Genomic DNA, 19,871 nt, shown 5'->3' on the forward strand with positions numbered 1-19,871 from the left:
TGTACGCCCAGACCCCCCAGTCTAGTCCCCTCCCGTGGCCCCCATTCCAAGCACCCCACCGTGTACACAGCCTGCTCCTCTGAGCAAGGATGCTCTCCATCCTATTTCCCCCACCTTTTACTTTGTAAAGTGACCCTTTACAAACCGCTTCCTATGTTCCAGGTCCCACAACAAGCATTTGATGAGCACTGTAAGCTCATTTAATCTTTACAACTAGTCTATGAGGTTGCTATGATTTCCCTCATATAAAGATTGTAAATATCATTAAGGCTAAGAGATAAGTGACTTGGCTTCACAGACAAGCAGGGATTTGGAGCTCTCAGGATTTCAAGGCCCATGTACTCACTTACCTTCCCAAAGGAGGTCTCCTGGCAGCCCTCCCGTGAAGCCCTCCTGACCTTGGGGAAGCCCCTCCCTCTCATCTCCTCTCCCCAAGAGATGCTTGAGAAGAAGCCTGGGAGACAAGGCAGAGAAGGCAAGCCACCCTGATTGGCTCGACACAGTGGCTTCGGGAAATGGATACCCAGGGCGATTTTAAGGCACAGGGATGTCTTGACTCACACATCTTCCGGGACCACTCCTCCTGTTAACAGAGGGCTGGGGGAGCTCCTCTCTGTTCAAAACTGGCCCATGACAGCAGGTACCGAGGAGGATGACAGCGGTGAGGACTCACATTGGGTGATCAGGGAGCCTGCAGGCTGCCTGGGTCTGTACATTAAGGCGAGGGCTTCCCCTTTGCTGGATGCAGGAAACAACAGTTTCCCATCATCAACTCCTTAGCAGGGCCTGGAAAGGGTCTCTTGTTCCCACTGTGCCCACCTTTCCAATGGGGACTTAATCTTGAATTAATTAACACCAGAGGCCAACCTCTGGCACCACACGAAGCCACCTCCCAGGGTGGCTCCTTCTCGGCCAGCAGGTTCTCCTTCCAGAGTATCTACCATTTCTAGACTGGCTCTCCTCTTGGCCTTTGCACATGCTGTTCCCTCTGCCTCCCCAGAAGCAAGTGTATGTTCACCTCCCTTGAATTTCCAGAAGGAATCCCTAGAGCCTTTGCCCGGCCAGGTGCCTACAACCCTAGCCAGAGTTCCCGCACATTTTCTTCCCCATCTCCCTGGAAGGAACTCAAAGGTTTGTCCTTTTCACCAAGGTCTTGGCTGTCATCACGAGTCTGGCCCGTTTTATGGAAAGTGAGTCCACACGGCACGCTGTGTTAGGAGCCAGCTCCTCCGAATGTCCCGTGGTCCTGGAGGCAGGTCCCTGGGGGAGCCGTCAAGATGCCTCACAAGACCCACTCGGTCTAGGTGCTGGGGGGAGGGGGGCTGACACCCACTAGAAGGCATTCCACAATGCCGACTTCGGGGCTCAGGAATCAGAGCAGGCAGGAAGGAGTCCCTTCAACAGAGGAGTTGTTGGACCTTTCTCATGCCAGGCTCCTGGCAAGGCAACGGGAACCCATGTGAGCAAAGCAGACACGGTCCCATGCAGGAGCCGGGGGGCGAGTCAGCAGAAACAAATATGCGTAACTCATGACAGTGGCGACCACTGGGGAGGGGAAGGTGCTGAGAGCGGGAGGCTGAAACAGCGAGATCTGTCCTGACCAAGTGGTCAGGGAGGGCTTCTTGGAAGAAGTGCCATTGAAGGGGACACGGGTTGGGGAGAGCTTGAGGACTGAAGAGTGTAGGGAACATTCTAGGCAGGGGGACCAGCATGTGCAAAAGGGAAAGAGCCAGAAAGACCCCGGTTGGCGGGGCTACACATCAATGAAGCCGTTTTCTTTCTGAAATGGCCACGGCTCGGTTTGGAGCCAGCAGCCCCCAAACGGTGAGAGCTGGGGAGACACGTAACTCCACGGCTTCTTTCCTCACTGCTCTTGGGGGGTGGGTACACAGCCAGCAGGCAACAGGATTCTACTCACGAGGCCCCATGTGTAGAAAGCTGACTCCAGAGCCGGGAGTGACCCGGCCAGGGGCCCCTATCCCTGCTTTGCCGTCTCAGCCCCAGGATGAGGGGGGTGCACCCTGGAGGGCCTAGGAGACCCCTGACCACGCCAGACCCCACTCAGACAGTGGGTCCCACCAGCCACACGCTGGAATCGCCTGGTAACTTAGGGGAACAAATACCCTGCGCCTTGGCCTCCGGGTCAACTGAACGAAAATTCCTGAGAGTGGGGCCCAGGTTTCAGAATATTTTTAAAATCTCCCCGTGGGGAGCTGAGAGTCACTGGGTTACCCCAAGTCTTTCAAACAATTTGTCCAAGCAAAGATGGATATACTGACAGACGCTTAATCTGCTGCTGTATTACGAAGCTTTTAACTCTTTTAACGTATGTCTGGGCATCCCTTCCCTTCCTCTCGGATAAAGGTTAATGATTAAGGATGATTCAGAACCCTAACAAAAAAGATCTCTTTGTGATACCAAGAAGGCCTCTTTGGCAGACTTTAAACCCAAGAACCTGGTCCCACCTGGGCTGAATCACAGCACGGTGAGGGGCCTCCGAGAGGTCTGCCTCCCCCATGTAAGCCTGACTGTCCAGTGCACTCAGTAAGCCTGCCCCAGCCTCACAACGAGAGCTGAAAGCCCACATCAGCCACGCACTGGGGAGGAGCAGGCAGTGTAGACACCCGGGATCAAGGCAGCCTGATGTTCCAAAAGGAGTTTGAGTCTTAGAGCCAGCAGACTGGGCTGAAACCCGACCCCCACCCCAATTAAACCAGCTGTGCGAGCTTGAGCAAGGCAGTTAACCCCTCCACGCCTCAGTTTTTCCATCTAGAGAATGGAGCTACCAGCATCAGCCATGTAAGGATTAAATACAAATAACATTTGTAAATAAAGATGATTAAGTCTGGCCCATAGGACGTACTTCATCAATATCATTTCCAATTATGGTCTCTATTTTTCTTCCCAACTTTCTAGATCTTTCTCCTAACTATTTCATCTTGTCAAGACCCTCTTCCACTTCAGTCCCATCCGGGCCATGTAACCCTAGTAAAAAGCCAGCCTAGCTGGGCTGCTGTGGTGGGGTGGGGACAGGGTGTCTGGAGGGTGAGGGTCGGGGAGCTATTGATGGATGGTTATGGGGGTTCCGTTTAGGCTAATTAAAAGGTCCTGGAGATAATGGTGGTGATGGCTGCACCACAATGTGAATGTACTTAATGTCAGTGAACCATACACTTACAAATGGTTAAAAACAGTAAACTTTAGGTTATATATATTTTATCACAGTTAAAAAAGAAACATTAAAAGCCTGACTAATGCCTCCTCCCACCACCTGTTCCCACCCTGCATGGCTCTCCTTTCCCTGTCCTGGGGCCCGAGGCTCCCTCCTCTTACCCCGTGGGGAAGGAGGCAGCACTGTCCTGCTGGCCGGGGGCGTCCACGTGGCAGACAGCAAAGTGCTGGGTGATCTCCTGCATGTCCTCGAAGTTGAAGAGGGGGTTATAGCAGGTTTTGTCTGGAGAACAGGCAGGGGAGAGAGAAGAGGAAGAAGTTAGGAGAGAATAAAGTCTGTATTCATTCTGTTGGTTTCATGCCTACACAGCAGGGGGAAGGAACTTTCAAGAAAGAATGGCTACATTTTCTTTCCCACTTTCCTCTGGTGGTAAAAGGCAAGAATAAGTCATGGGGCAAGGGAGTGGGTGTGGAAGTGGAGACGGTCAGTAGACTCTCCTGCCTATGCTGGTGGATGACATAAACTTCCAGGCAGCGCTGGGAGGGGATCCCATTCCAGCTCCTGCTTCTTCCCCCACAGTCGTGGCCGTGATGGTCCTCGTATGAGGTGGGGTTGCCCCACTGACACTCTCTTTCTCTCTAGGTCTCCTAAACCCTCACCTCAGGGATACTGGCCAGGGCACACAGGATTTTCAAACAAGGAGGACCACTCTTATGTGGGCTTGGATGAGCCTCCTAATTGCTGAGGCAAAGATGGCCAGCTGGTCACCAAAACACTTCCCTTTTCTTCCAGGACACACTTCTGGACTACATTTCCCAGCCTCCCTTGCAATCAGAGGCAGTCATGTGATCAGATTCTAGCCAATAGCATGTGAGGCTCCCCATTTCCTCATAACACCTGCCACCCAATCCTCTAGGTTTCTCTCCTCTTTCTTTCGTCACTGCTAGGTGTGGAGGAGCCAACGGAAGCCTCGGAGGCTCCAGGGGATGGTGGAGTCACAGCTAGAAAGAGCCTGGGTCCCTGAATCACCACATGGAAGGTGTCCCACAGAATGTCCACTGAGTTGTTACATGAGTGAGAACTAAACATATATCATGTTAAGCCACAGAGGCCTTGGGTCTTTTGTTACAGCACTTACTGCACTCTAACAATGGAGGAGTAACACCACCAAATGCAATTCCATGTCCTCATCAGAGTCAGTGGAATAAGGTGGTATATATCAAAGTACCTAGCATCGGATCTGGTACATAATGGTTACAAGGGGGCATATGGGGGGAAAAGAGAGAGAAAAGAGAAGTGAGAGTGAGGGAGAAAAATGGTTTTCAGTGACTGACATCATTCACAGCCTCGAGGTATTAATAAGCTGTTGGAAAAACAATGTCATTCAGTCCATCTGTTAATCAAAAATCAAGCAAGCATCCAGCTTGCAGTACGCACTGGACCAGGAAGGGCCATAAGTGCCTTCTGAATCATCACAGAAGCATTTCTGTTCTGTGTAACTGTAATACTAAGTAGATCTTATTCCAGTCCCATCTGTGAAAAACCCACATTTGGGAACACTTCCTGGTAATCTTAAGAATTCGCAATCTAAACATCCATAGCAGCAGTATTCAGAATAGTCGAGAGGTGGGAAATCCAAATGCCCATTAAACGAGGATAGACAAATAAAATGCGGTGTATCCGTACAATGGAATATCATTCAGCAAAAGAGAATAAAGTCCTGATATATGGCACAATGCGGACGTACCTTGAAAACATTACAAAAGAAGCCAGTCACGAAAGACCACACATTGTGTGATTCCATTGATAAAAAATGTCCAGAATGGGCAGATCTTAGAGACAGAAAGTAGACTAGTAGTGGCCCGGGGCTGGGGGGTATGGGAGATTGTGGGGCGATAGATAAGAGGACAGAACTTCTTTTCAGAATAATAAAAATGTTCTAAAATGGATTGTGCTGAAGGTTGCACAATCCTGTGAAAACACTAAAAACCACTGTAGGCCTTCATTAAAGGCAGTCACCGTCACACAGACTGATGGTGGAGGACTCCTGAGTCCCCAGCATCTCCCAGCCCCCAGGCAGTGCATTCCGGGCTCGTCCAGTCTGTGGCAAGAGTTCTCCCCAGAACAGCTCCAGGAAGTCCCGGCAAAAGAGGATGAGGCGGACTCCCAGCCACCCGCCCTTCCTAGCTGTCGTCTCCTCCAACCCCGGCAGGAACCGGCTCGCCCAGGACACGCGGCTCCTCGGAACTTACGGTTCATGCCAATGTCGTGGTAGGTGAGGATGACGGGTCGGTTCCCCTTGGGGGTCCCACACAGTGTGACGTGAATGGAGCCATGCAAAGTCTCGATGTCCTGCTCCTGGGGAGAGACAGACAGACGGGCCTGTCATGTGGGACCCGCAGTCACGGTGTGGCTGGAATTACAGCCTGCAGACACCCAGCGCGCGTCTCACTGCGGTTGGAGGAAAGCTCCTAATTTGGTCGTGGGAGCACTGGGCTTCGGGGGGCAGCTCTCTCTGGCCAGAGAAGCCACTCCGAGAAGCAGAGACGAAAGGGGAAGGGGGACCAAGGAAGCACCCCGCCATCCGTTGAGGTCAGTGGTTGCCAATCTGAAGAACTTGGCTCAAAAATAAATACACCCCAATTTTTAGGTTCCACCTTGAGAGCGGGAAAACTCAGTATCTGCGCTTTGAACAAAAACCCTCTCCCTTCTCCATCCCAGGCTGAGAGATGCTGGGGCTTCCAGGCATCCTCTTTGAAGACCCCTGAAGCATCTCCCAGGTGGCCGTCGTGCTTCTGTGAAATGGGAAGAATAATGGAACCTCAGGGGGAAGGGTGAGTGCTTAGTGCCCAGGCCCATCCCCAGCACAGGGGTCCTCCTGGGCCACCTGCCTTATCCCCCCAACAAAATGAGTGCCCTGAACACAGAGCCCCCATCTCCCCAGCCCTCTCTCTCTTCCTCTGAGTGCCTGTTCACTCCTGCCTATATATACAAACGCTGGAAAAATCCGCAGACAGTGGGGCAATGGTCCAGCCCCCAGGGGGGACCACAGATCATCTGCTGGGCCGAGCCCTGGCCCTGAAGCCACCGTGGGAACAATGGTTCACTGTGGGGACCGCATTCTCCATTGTCTCCTCAGCTGACCCACAAGGCGCCCTCTAAAAATAGGCCAGGCTGGGCAATGTCCCCACCGGCCTGGGGCATCAGGGTTCAAATCCAAGCTCTGCCTTCCCCAAGCCCTCTGAGCCCCCGGAGCCCCATCTGTAAGACGGGAGGGAGCTGACCACCCCGGGTTCCTCAGCAGAGGAGATAAGCCTGGGGAGGAATACAGTCCCCGGCGAGATGGGGCTGCTGGGGACGCGGGGGCAGAGGGGTTAATGAGGTGCCTGAGCACCACCTTGGTGGCAAGGTGTGGGACGTCCAGCCCTGGCTGGCACCCAGAATGTGTCTAGCAGCCCCCAGGGGTGGGAATGGGTAACAGATGCTGGTCGATCTCTTTGAAGGCCTTAAAATTATAAAGCCGTGGGACCAGAGCTAAATTTGTCCAAGAAGGAAGAAGCTGCCTCTGTCCTGTTTACTGTGACGTCCTCAGGCCCTGGGACAGCTCAGGATCTGCTGGATAAAGACCTGACACTCGCATGATCATGGTGAACATAGCTTCTCTAGGGAGTCCATTGACCTATTTTGGGTTCAGGCTCCACTCTGCCCCTTTCGGCAAGCTCTCTCCCCACAGAATTCCCAGGACGGGTGTGAAGTCTCCCAGGATTGGCACGAGCCCCACGGACCACTAACGCTTCACCCCCACGAGGCACCACAGAAGTGCTGTGACCGTGGCCCGCGGCCTCACACCACTGCAGACTTCAGCCTGTGCCGCAGAAGAGGCATCAGCTGTGGTTATCCTTATCTGGAAGGATACAGAACCCAGTCTCAGAAGCTGGAAATGGCCTGGTGTAGGTGGACCGGTGTGGCAAGGTCGCCGAGATGCAGGGATAACATTCGCTAAGTGCCCACCAAGAGCCAGGTGAGCTGAGCAAACCCATTTTCCAGATGAAGAAATCGAGGTGACCCCCCCCACAAGAGCACACAGCTTGTAGTGTGAACCAGGATTACAACCCACGTCCGCTGGGCCCTCATGCGGGTGTTGGCCCCCATCAGCCCTCCTCTGAGTTCTGTCCACACGGGGAGGAGGAGGGAAGGCAAGTGTGACCTTCCCCGTGCCTGAGACCCACTCCTTAAGTCACCCGCGCACACGCACAAGGTTCTCAGCCGACCCTGGGGCTCTCTCTCCGCTGGCCCAAACCAAGAAGGCTGGGTCTGAGATTGGATGGAGGAATTAAAACTCTCACAGACACGTCCCTTTGTCCTCTGCAGTCCCAAAGGAATATTCTGCCCTTCTGTCTCCGTGGGGATGAATCACCCAGTGTCCTGGAGGGAGGAACCCACCCGTGTCCCCCACGTTCTCCCAAAGAGAGGGCACTGAGGGACCCAGAACTGCACGGTCCACTCCCTGTCCTGAGAGGGGAAAGCCCTGTCTCAGGGCTCCTCAGGGGTCCCCCGTCTGGCTAGAACAGTGGCTGGAAACACTCACAGAACCCCTCCACCATCCAGACCGCCATCCTGGGCTCTTCCAAGTTCAGAGCCAGATCTCAAAAGTCCGGGCTCACAGGGGTCTGATCCAGCCAGGGGCATGCAAGAAAGAGAAGGCCAGGCTGCCTGGATTTTCCTCTCACCTCCTCTGGAAGAGTCTAGAAAGCCACTCTCTCAGGGTGCAGAGGGGAGGGCAGTATGACGGCAATAATCATTGCATCTGGCCCTGCTCTGAGGATTTTACACGCGCTCTCCCGTTGAATCCACACAACAACCCCGCTGGGTAACAACTGCCCACATTTCACAGATGAGGAGACTGAGGGGAATTTGCTCGAGGTCACACAGCTGGAACAGTGCAGCAGGATCTGAACCCGAGACCGTCCAAGTCCAAAGCCTGCGCTCTTTGCTGTCTCCGTTTTAACACTCTGTGTGCCAGGTGCCCCGTGAAGAAAGAAAACCTTTAATAGGCAACGTGCACGGTGACTCTCTAAAGAGGGACGCAGGAAGTCAGGTCCCCATGGATGTGACTGTAGATTGCTTTTTATCTCCCCAGCATCTCCAAAACCCAGTAATCCACGGGGCGGGTGCTGGGATACGCTGGTACATAGAACAGAGAAATAACACCTGCTCCTCCCACCCTCCCCAAATACACATCTGCCCCCAAACTGCAGGAATGTACAGCAGGCGTGTCTGACTTGGAACAGCCTCGGCACAAACGTCACTTCCTCGGGGTGGCCCTTCCTGCCACCCACTGTACACAGGACACATGGCTCTTGTCCTCTTCCTTGTAGCATCTACCACAATGGCATGTATCTGTTTCTTAGCCGTCTCCCCAACCTGACTGCAGATTCCCAGGGAGAAAGGCTTGCTCTGCCCTGGAGGAGGTGCTTAGAGATTTACGCAGTCTACACCACCTGTAAGCCGGTAAGTTGTGAAATGGCACCGATGCCTACTGTCTACACTGCCTGTAAGCTGGCAGGTGGTGAAAACAGAACCTACCACTAAGTAGTCCTCAAAGATTTCAGCTCTTCGGCTTTCAATTCTGGCTTGGGAGCTTTGTGAGCTACGGCAGACTATGTCGGTGGGCCTCCCAGACATTCGTTGTCCTCTTCTTTATGACAAAATTCCCAGCAATGTGCCTGATGAAATTCTCTCCTTCCCCATCTCCCTTGTAGCCAAGGATGGTCAGAAGATTCAGTTCAGGCCAATGAGATGTCAGCAGAATTTGCTGCAGCTTTGAGGAGAATTCAAACTTGGCCTTTTAATTTTTCTTTTTCACCCTTCCACCTGCTTACTACCTGGAACATGGGTGAGATGCCCAGGGATTCAGCAGCCATCTTACGAGCATGAGGACAAAAGCTACATGCTCAGGGTGGCAGAGCAGGAAGCTGAAAGGAGTCTGAGACTGGGTGACATTCACAGCCTGCTGTACTAGGCCTTCTGGGTCAGCGAAAATATCAACCATTTCCTTGTTTAGGGCACTGTTTGTTGGGTGATATTAATTCTAATGATACACCCACCATGGGACCTTGGCCAAGTTACCAGACTTCTCTGAGAATTCCTTCCCTCAGCTGTAAACTGAGGTCAGTAACAAACCCTTCCGCTTGTGGAGGTGCTCCCAAGACTTTTAGTAGGGACCGGAAAGTGTTTTGGAAATTGCAGCGTTTCCCTCCATGCTGGCTGTTACAGATGCCCACCCCAGAGACGATTACCGTGAAGCCACAGGGACCAGTCCCCAGGGTTTAAGTCCACTGGTTGGATGATCTAGGAGAGCTCTGAGACCAGCTGCTGCACCTCCCTCCATAATCCGCCTGCCCAGCAGGCCCTAGGGAGATGCTGAACGCTTTGGACTCTAAGAGGATGACACACTTACCCAGGCTCTAAGTCAGCTGGCGCGCTGGGCCGCCCCTCCCCTCAGTCTAGCAAGCCTTGGTCAAGGCACAGCCTGAGGGCGGAGGGCACCCTTTGGAACAGCAGGCAAAGAAAGCTGATTTAGGCTCATCAGACGTAGCATTAAGTCAAGGCTTGCTGAGGCAAGCAAGGCAAATCATGAGAACAGAGGCTCCAGAGAAAATGCCAGGGGCTTGCCCCATCACCAGCTTTATGTGAAATAACCCCTCCCCCCATCTTCCTGGTCCATCTCCTGTGCCCGCAGTGGGGGAGGGGAGGCCTGGCTGAGCCACTGATCTTGTCCTGACCATTCAGTAAGGAGCACATGGGTTATGAAGACTGACAGGGGAGGGTACGTGTGTGGAAGGAGCACGATCGTATTTGCATAGAAGGGCAGCCATCCCCTTACCGGACAAACACCATAAAGCCAGGTCTGGCCCCGGTGCTCTCAGGACAGCCATTTCACAGATGGCAAAAGCCAGCCTCCAGGGCTGAAGCCTAGCACCCAAAGGTACACAGCTGCATGTAACAGAGTTAAGATTCTGGACAGGCCCTTGGGCCTCTGAGTCCTGATACCTGGCCCACTGGGACACCTAGAAGAGAAGAAGATCTCAAAGAGGTCAAGCTCCCTCCGTTTCTCAGCTTTCTTTAATGTTGTCATCACATCGAGAAACAGAAAAGTTATAGTCAGGAAATGATCTGTAGCGGGGGAAAGGGTGCCAGCCTGGGAATACAGCGGGAAGCTGGAACCCACGTGAGGACGGCGATTCTCCAAGCAAGAAAGAATCAGGAGGAAAGTCTCTCTTGGATTAGGGAAAAGAGGAAGAGGGAAAGCAGGGCCATCCACGGAGCGGAGGGAGGCAAAGGAGGCCTGTATGCTGAGTCTGATGCTGTGTTTATGGCACAATCGTGACACCCTGGGGACGGTGCTACTACCGCCATTTTTACAGAGTAGAAGACTAAGCCCCTAGGAAGTCAGGTGACTAGCCAAGAACGCAGGGCTAGCAGAGGGAAAGCTGATCTGAACCCGCTTCTGTCCACTGTATCTATTTTGCAACACCAGGAGATGGGCGTCTACACTAGGTCAGCCTGATGGCCTGGGCTGGACCGACCTGGGAAGCCCATCGGAGCCCCATCACGGGGATGCTGTTGGGCGAGGTGCTCCGTCCCCTCCACCAGGAGGGCATTCCCAGGAAGCCCACAGAGGAGGGCAGAAGAGGCAAAGCCTCCCTTGGCACTGACCCAGATGCGTGCCACTGCCATCTGTCACTCGGAGTTTGCTCTCAGTCCCAACGGCTTTCTCAGAAGTGAGGCTGGGGGCAGGTGGGGATGGGAAATGGTGGGTTGAGGATTTCCAAGCCCCCGAGTTCTGCCCACCTTCAGTCAGGGGGCAGGAAAACCAGAAGCAATCGTGTGCAAAGAAAGAAATTCGTAAAAGGTCACCATTTCCATTTTCCCTGTGAGCTGATCTGCTTCCAAGAGACGGGAAAAGAAAATCAGCAGCCACACAATGGGGATCAGACGTCCCCCCTCTGGCCCAGCTCCACCAGACTGGGAGCTCCAGAGCAGGAGCCAGACCCCAGGAGACCCTCCAGCGCACTGCCCCTCCTGCCCCGGCCCCCTCTATCCCCTCCACCCGGAGGCCCTGTGGGTAACATCAGCTCATTGCCCGGAGATCCCTGGTGAGCACACAAACACAGATTCCCATGGAAACCAAATCAAATCAAACCATCCAAATAACTAAAGACCCCGGTGGAAGGAATTAGAAATAGTAAATCCACCAGGAGAGGAGATCTGGGGCCAAAGGAAGTTACCCAGCCCCTGAGCGGGGAGTGACAAGCAGTGGACTCAACTCTGCTGTCCCCACACTGCCCTACCCACCCCCCACCCCCCCAGTTATATGGCCTTTGGCTCCACACTGAGTCAAGTGTTGCCATCTATCTCATCATCGTGTGACAATGGGCAAGTCCCTTAAACCCTCGTCTCCTCAGCACGGTTGGCAACAAAACCTCTTTTAAAGGGTTGTTTTGAGGATTAAATGAGATGATGCAGGAAGAGAGGGCAGCACGGTTTCTGACACACAGCTAACGCTCAAGATACATCAGCTCTTACGACTCCCACGGTTAGTATGTATCTAACAGTCAGATGGACCAAATTTAGGACTATCTCAATAGTACCCTTTGACGAGTTTCTTAAGATCTCCAAACTGGTCTCTCATCTGCTAAGGAGAGTATCATTTCCCACCTTGGCAGGGAAGCCCTGAGACAATGGGTGGGCATGCAAATACCCATTTGCTCCCTTCCCACCTCTTCCCTCCCCTCAGTGGCCTTCCACAAAGCCTCCCCACCTGGAGCAGAAGGCGTAGGGCTGGATAATAAAGCATCTGCCAGCTCTGATATTCTTGGATTCTAGAATTCTAGCCAAAGAAAATAAACCAGAACCCAAAATACTCCCACTTTCCCCACTCATCAGATTTGCAAACACAACTGCCTAGTCTGATGCCAGAACCTTCTCTGCAGAGTCAGATCAAACCACTTCCTTCCTGCAGCCCCAGCACCTCAGGCCAGCTGCCCACCCAGCTCCGTGCTCTGAGGGCTCCAGAGCCTCTCCAAGGGGGGACAAAGTAGGGTCTCGAGAGCTGCCCATCCTAAGGTGACGTCAGGCCGGAAGAGATAAGGCCGAGATGCCATCTGCTCTGGCAGCTAAGCTGTCTCCTAAGACAGCAGCTCTGGAGCTGCTTCTCACTGAGGACCTCTGGGCTAACTGTGTATTTTGATACATGCAAAAAAAAAAAAAAAAAAAAAATTCTTGACCACTTTGGGAAAGGAAATGAGTCTGCCCGATTTAGTCAAATGCTGAAGCACCAAATACTCCTGGAAAAATAACATTGGCTGCTTTTGGACACACACAGTGAGGCAGCTCAGCCTCCTTAAACTCAACTCCCAAAGCGCTGCCCAGACAGGGCCCTGATTCCATGAGCCGTAAGGACCAACTAAATGAACAGATGAAAGTGGGCTGCCGTTGAGGCATGTCAGTTCTCGGGTCCTTAGAGCAGCTTCCCCTCAAGGGCTTGAACATAAACCCACCATAGCACTGTTCAGACTATCTACCTGGCCAGATCTTTTTTGATAGAAATTGCAAAGGTGACCTAGAATCTAGCACTGCAGTACATGTCGTGGTTGAAAGAGCTGATCTGGGGCAGAGTTGGGTTCGATGGGGCCTCTGCACAGTCGCTGGCCATGGGAAAGCCTCAGTTTCCTCATCTGTCAAGCGGGCATGAGGGTACAAAGTCCTAAAAGATTCAACAAAAGCCCCTAGGAAGGCCTGGGCCCTCGCCTGGCTGATCAGAGAAGCTGAAGCCCACAGCAGGCAGGAGACCGTCATTTTGCAGGAGCTCCCGCGTGAATCCAAGGTCAGGGTGTGTGGGCGAGTCTCTGGGCTGGTACGCTCTGCAGCCACCCTTGACCAAGGTGCTGTCAGTCTCTGCTCCCGGCCCTGTGACCCCGAGAACATCAGCCATCACGGTGCACTGCATCTTCTGAAGGACATCCTTCAGCGACCCACGCCCACGATTTTAGAGACTGCTGGAAATCTGGAGGAAACCTTCATAGATATCATGAGTCAACCAGATCTAATAGCCAAATCCAAATGAATATAGTTTTATCCAAAGATCTTTTTGGAAACAACCATGACAAAGTGTCACTCGGCACTCGGATGCAGCTCAAATATTGTGATTCAATTGTGAGATGGATCCTATTAACAGCTTACAGGAAGAATTCATTTCGCCCTTGGAGGACTCAGAATCCAAGCCAGAGGGACCTCTGCATGTGCCAATGCCTCTGCATGGGTGATCGGTCCCTAATCTTCTCCTGTCATATGACTTCACAATCACTCAGGTCTCAGTCCAATGTCACCTCATCCAAAAGCCTTTCCCGACCCCTTAACCGAAGACCTGCCCCATCTCATCAACCTGCACCATCGTCCTCCAAGCCCCTACAGTAGCTGGGGTTGTCATTTTGTTGAATCCTTTATGTGCGTTGCCTCCCCCTTCTAGGGAGCCGGGAGGCTGGGTGCAATCCTAGCCCTACCCCCCTCCCACCCCGTGACCTCAGGCAAGCGACTGAACCTCTCTGCGCTCAGGCTCTCCATCTGTCAGCTGAAGACAGAGTTCGTTGTGAGCAGTAGGAAAGCAAAACCGGGCAACACACTGGGAACGGTGCTGAGCTACTCGTTTAGAACTGAAGCCCCTGGAAAGAGGGCTCACTGCCTGTCAGGCTCACTCCAGTATCCCCAGCACCTAAGACAATGCCAGGCACAGAGCAGGCATTTGTTCAAGGAACAAAGGAATGCACAATTGGGAAAATGCATCCACCTCCCAGGACAGCTCTGGGATTCACTGGGAGGGCTCAGCCCAGGCTGGGGCATGATGTTGATGAGTCGTATCCTGCCTCCCCAGCCCCTCGCCAAGGCTAACCTCTGTGGTCTTCAGGTTGCCGCTCTGCTGATGTTGAGAGGATGTGGCAGCCCGCCCACCCCGGCCTTGGCCACCTTCAAGTTCGCCTGCGCAGGGCCCAAATCCCTGTTCCCTGCTCTTCCTACTACCCGTGCCTGGAGAAGGGAGCGCATAACAGTGCTTGGCAAACTGTCAAGAGTGACACAAAAGCGAGGAATTATCTTCACAGAGAAGAGATAAACTACGTTTTCCAGGGTTCTTGAATGACCAAAATTTTAGAAATCTACAATAACCATAGGACCCAACAATTCCACTTCTGGGTACGTACCCAAAAGGACTGAAAGCAGGGTCTTGGACAGATGTTGCACACCCATGATCACAGCAGCACTAGTCATAGCAGCAGAAGGGTGGAAGCAACCCAAGTGTCCACTGGTGGACGAAAGGATAATTAAAACTCGGTCTAGACATATAGAGGAGTATTATTCAGCCTTAAAAAGGAAAGACATTCTGACACAGGCTACAGCGTGGATGAAACTTATCTCACATGACATTAGGTGAAATAAGCCAATCACAAAAGGACGAACACTGTGCGATGCCACTTACGTGAGCCACTTAGAGTCATTAAATTCTTAGAAACGGAAAGTAGAATGGTGGTTGCCAGAGGCTGGGGGGAGGGGAATGGGGAATTAGTGTTTCATGGGGACAGAGTTACAGTTTTGCAAGATGGAAAGAGTTCTGGAGGTTGCCAAGGGGAAGGGGGTGGGGGAGGGAGGGACTGGGAGTTTGGGGTTAGTAGATGCAAACTATTACATGTAGAATGGATAAACAACAAGGTCCTACTGTACAGCACAGGGAACTCTATTCAATATCCCAGGATAAACCATAATGGAAAAGAATATAATAAGGGAGTGTATAAACTTGTATAACTGAGTCTCTTTGCTGTGCAGCAGAAATTAATGCAATATTGTAAATCAACTATACTTCAATAAAATATTAATTTTAAAAATTTTTTTAAAAAAGGAAGAGTTCTGAGATGGATGGAAGTAATGGTTGCACTATATTATGAATGTACTTCATGCCACTGAAGTGTGGACACTTAAAAATGGTTAGGATGGTAACTTTTATGTTGTATGTGTTTCACCACACACACAAAAATAAAAATTGGAAAAACTTCATGATACAGTTGGCAGGCCGGGTGTGTTATTGGACCAATACTGATTGGGAAACATCACATCAGGGTTCCCCTCCGTCACTGTCCTCTCTACACAAGGCTGGAGCGACTTTCCCCATTTCACAGATGAGGAAACTTGAGGCTGAAGGGAGGTAAAGCATCTTGCTCTGGGTCAAATAGCCAAGAAAGGGCAAACCCGGCTCTCGAGTCTGGGTGAATCTGTGGCCTTGACCTTGGGGAAGAGGGACATCACAAGGCTGCTGCAGGAAGACAAAACCACAGAGGGGATACCTGCTTCGGTGGCGGGAGCGGACCAAGAGCTGACATTTCAGTGACAGAGAAAGTACGTTAGTCTCCCTGCCCGGGGCCCCGCCCAGCCCAGCCCCGAATGATCAGCCAGCCCCTGGGGCTGCCACTCAAGCTTCACAGCCCCCAGAGCCCATCAAACAGCCAGGGCCGTGGCTGCCACAGCTGCTGCATCTTTGCAGCTCTACTGCCCTGTCACTCGTCTCTCCCTGTTCTCACGAGGGTGGGAAACGGTCAGACAGAGGATCAGATGCCATCACCCTCAGCTCCCCGCACTCACAACCCTGGACAAAGAATTCCCCTCTTTCTCTGCCCTTCAGTTTCCCCAGCTGTAAACTGTGGGGCTGGGTGAGCCAAACCTGGGACCCCTGGAGACAACCTATTCACCTCCCACTTTCCCAGAGCACCCCGATGTACCCAGTGTCCTGTGAGACAAGAGACCAGCGGGCGGAGCTCTGGCCCGGGGACGGGACAGGCAGAGACCTCGGCCCGTGAACGGCACAGTAAGAGCACGGGCTTCCTTCCCGCTCAGACAGACCTGCGTGTGATGTCCAGTCCCAGCCTCCGGCCTCAGTTTTCCCATCTGAACGATGAAGATAACGGTACCTCTGCTTACGCTGTTGTTGAGGAGTTAAATGAGATATTGGCTGGGAAGCCCTTAGCACAGGGCCTGGCTCGCAGGAAGCACCGTTAAACCAGCCTCATCAGGCGCGGGCAGAACGGGAAGCTCTCAGGGCTGGAAGAGGGAAGGCCCGGGGTCTGGTGCCACCTTCCTGTCACTGCAGGGGACCTCAGGCAAGTGACTTCCGAACCCTGACTCTCTTCCTCTTAAACACGTATAACAAAGAGTAGAACCAGAGGCCATGTCCCATGAGACCAAGCGCTCCTTGAAGACCAAGGTCTGTGTTCTGGGTGCCGATGCAGCCAGTGAAGTGATGGGTTCGGGTCCCCCCATCCTTTGATGGCCTAGAAGGTGCAGGGAGCTGACAGTCTGAGTCACAGTGGGACAAACGAACCAGACACGGTCGGTGATGGGTGGGGCTGAGTGGCTAGCCATTGTCCTGGGGCCTGAGCTACTCACAGCCCCCCCTCCTGGCTCAGTCTTAGACCCAGGGAGCCGTCCTACCCATCCCAGGTCCCTCTCTGTTCCTCTGCACAAAGGTGGGCTGAGCCCACCGGGTGGCCTGGCTTCCAGCTCTGCAGACTCAGTCAAGACCACCCCGCTGACCCCCCACCAGCAGTGACCCCAGAGGAGAAAGTGTGCCTGGAGGTCTGACCACATTTCCTCCCACCGCCGGGGACATGTGCAGGGGGGAGCTGGTGGCTCAGGGGGTTCCCAGACCCCGGAGTCTAAGGCTCACTTCCACATGTCCATCCATGCCTATAACCTGCATTCTTGCAGAGAGTGTGGCCTCTGCTTTCTGAGTATTAAGCGCCGCTGTGAACAGCACTGGTGTCTGAGTTACAGCCGGGAGAGACAGGGAGGGCGCCCTGAAGTCTGGGGGGGCCTCCCTGGCTGCATGACCTGGAGGCACCACTCATCTGTAATAAGATGATACCAGAACCCACACCCAGGGCTCTTGCAAAGAGTAAATGAGCGAACTTAATTAAATTAAATTAAATTAAATTAAATTAAATTAAAGGCAGCATGCTTAGAACAGCGCCTGGCACATAGTAAGGGCTCAAAATCATTCTTACTGTTTTATTAATTTTACAGATGGAGGGTAAGGGAGGCTCAGAAGAGTTGAGTAACTTGTTCAAGGGCACAAACCTTGAAAGGGTCAGCTAGAATTAAATCCGGTTGGCCTGACTCAAAAAAGAGGGAAAAAAAGATGCTTTTGTTCAAGATGCCATGACATCTCAGCTGTGGCCTGACTGTGGCAAGTTTCACCGTCTGGGTGGCTCAGTTTCTTCATTCATAAAATGGGGAGATGGCAGCCCTGATCTGAGTTCATCCACTGCAGATGCACCGAGAGGCTGGGACAGCAGTGATGCTATAAACCCAGGGCTGATGAGTCAGAGAGCTGCTCCTGGGGGGTGAGAGGGCATCTCCAGGCTCAGCTGCTTTTAATCACAAACCCCTGGGGTGGAAATGACCTGTCCCAGCCCAAGCTGTCCCTGCAGCCTGCCCCAGACGCCCACTGACAGCGAGGGAGGCGAGAGGGCCCCAGGCTGGAAGGGCCTCCCTCGGGCAGGCGGCATCCCTGCCAGCTCACAGAGTCGCCTTCAAGCCAAGCCAGCACCGCTCTTAAGTAAATGGCACGTGAAGGCTGCTAACCCTTGCTCAGGCTGCCTGCTCTTGGCCCTGACACAGACGCTGCTAGAAGGCTGTAAAAGCAGGTTTCACGGTCAAATCACACAGGGCACTGTGCTAGCCGTGCAACTGAGGGCCAGGCACGCTTAACCTCTGGGCCTGTTTCCCCAGCTTTAAGAATGGAGACAGCAATCCCGACTGCATAGCGCTGCTGGGGTTCAGTGGGGTGTCCCCTGCAGAGTTCAGGTGCCACACGTCTGGATGTCCAGGGCCTGGTGCACAGTGGTGGTGTAATAAGTGCGCTCTGAACAAGTCAATGTTACACAGTAGGATGTGTTGGCCTCAGAGAACAAACGGCCAGACGGAAACCAACACCTCGGACACACCCCGTGGGTTCCACGGGCGCGGGTCAGGGTGGTCTCCAGGTATAGCCAGGATGACGCGTAAGTGCACCAAGGCCCACACACCTTGAGTGTGCTCTTCGCACGTTCACCTCCCTGATTTCACACCAGCCAACGTTTCCAACCCCTCTCCCTCTTTCCCCTTCCTTCCAAAGACAACGCCAAGATTCCCAGCCTCTGGTGGATGGTGGGCCGATCGTCGAAATACGAGATTCAGGAGGATGAGTGAGCTATTTGGGGGGGAAGGGGGTGAAAGGTACGATGGAGACGCAGGGCTCAGAATGGGCCGGAAGCCGGGGCACCTGCGTGATGTGCAGGCAGAGGTCCAGGTGAGCGCAACGGCCTGCATCTGGTCTGTCTTTGGTCCTATCTTCTCCGGGAAGCCCACAAGACCCGGATGTGCTCAGGCTTCCGGCTCCACCCCCAGGACCTGGCACAGCATGGGGCCCATGCAGCTTTGGGATAATGAGTCCAGGATTTACAGTTCCTGAGGTTCTGACCCGCCCCTGGGCCATGAGAGGCCAACCCATTCTCCCCAAAACTTTTTCTTGGACAAACCTTCAGATGCACCTCCCACCTTGCTCTCATGTCAACCTGGAGCAGAGATGGAGCCAGAAAACCACAGAGAAGGCTGGTTTCACTTTCCCAGTCAGAGCCCAGAACATCAAGCCTCTGCTTCCTCCATTCCCTCCCATCGCAGGGTCCCAAGCCCACTCAGTGTCTTGCCATTTCCTCCACACATGCCCCACAGCTCTGCCCAGCTCTGCAGGGTTGAAGGGGGCTGGATATCTGTCCTGCTTTCACAGGGGGTAACTGGCTCCTACTCCCATGGCCAGAACTCAAACGCGCTTCTATCCGGGGAGAGAAACTGAGGGTGGGGAATCAGCTGAGGCCACTTCCTTCTCTCCCCTTACCCCTAACATCTGAACACTGATCTAACCAATGGGAGAAAGAGGAAAAGAGAGAAGACAGAGTAGGAAAGGGGGAAGGGAAGCCACATCTTCTACTTGCCTGAACATCAAACTCTTGCAGGAGGCCAGTGATGGTCTGTGGAAAGACAAGAGAGACGGTCAGTTTCATCAGTTTCCCGGGGCAGAGAAATAATGTCAGAACACACGGACCTCTCCATGCCCTGAGTCTGTTATATCTACCCTATGTCCTCTGTGGGGCCTCTCTAATGCCTTACAGAGAGAGACATTTCATCTCAAAGAATAGCAGTCTAGCAGAAAAGTAGACACAGTAGATGGATTCCTTTTTGACTACAGCCTTAGTGAAAAAAGACCTGAAGGTCTAAGCTGACCACAAGCTTGAGAGATACAGGACTGTAATTGTCTATTAACTGATCTCTCTGTCTCCACCTATGTGCTACACTTTTAAAGCTCAAACCTGACCATGTTACTGCCTTTAAATTTCTTCCACGACAGCCCATCATCTAGATTAAAATCCAATCTCTCATGGGTGGAAGAGGAGAACAGAGCATTTCCCTCAATCCAACAATTCTGAGTGTCCAGCCCAAATTCCATCTTTCACCAGAGCTGACAGTGGCAGGCCAAGCCCAGGAAGACAGGAAAGGGGCCCTTGTCCCCTGGGTAGCAGTGAAAGTACAGCTCAGAGTTGGAGCTGGAGCCACCCTGGGC

At 53.0% G+C, this 19,871-nt stretch overlaps 1 protein-coding gene across 2 annotated transcripts in view; it reads right to left on the reverse strand.

Moving 5' to 3' along the window:
* NDRG1 (N-myc downstream regulated 1) overlaps positions 1-19,871 on the reverse strand; it is a 57,068-nt gene that overhangs the window by 21,350 nt on the left and 15,847 nt on the right. For both annotated transcript variants that reach the window (XM_061172239.1, XM_061172240.1), the window contains 3 exons: positions 19,246-19,281; positions 5,425-5,530; positions 3,334-3,454 (listed from right to left, as the gene is read on the reverse strand). In XM_061172239.1, the coding sequence (XP_061028222.1) occupies positions 3,334-3,454; positions 5,425-5,530; positions 19,246-19,281 (263 nt within the window). The remainder of the gene's footprint in view (positions 1-3,333; positions 3,455-5,424; positions 5,531-19,245; positions 19,282-19,871) is intronic.

The sequence above is a fragment of the Eubalaena glacialis genome, chromosome 17 (assembly GCF_028564815.1).
Source record: "Eubalaena glacialis isolate mEubGla1 chromosome 17, mEubGla1.1.hap2.+ XY, whole genome shotgun sequence".
Classification (NCBI taxonomy): Eukaryota; Metazoa; Chordata; class Mammalia; order Artiodactyla; family Balaenidae; genus Eubalaena; species Eubalaena glacialis.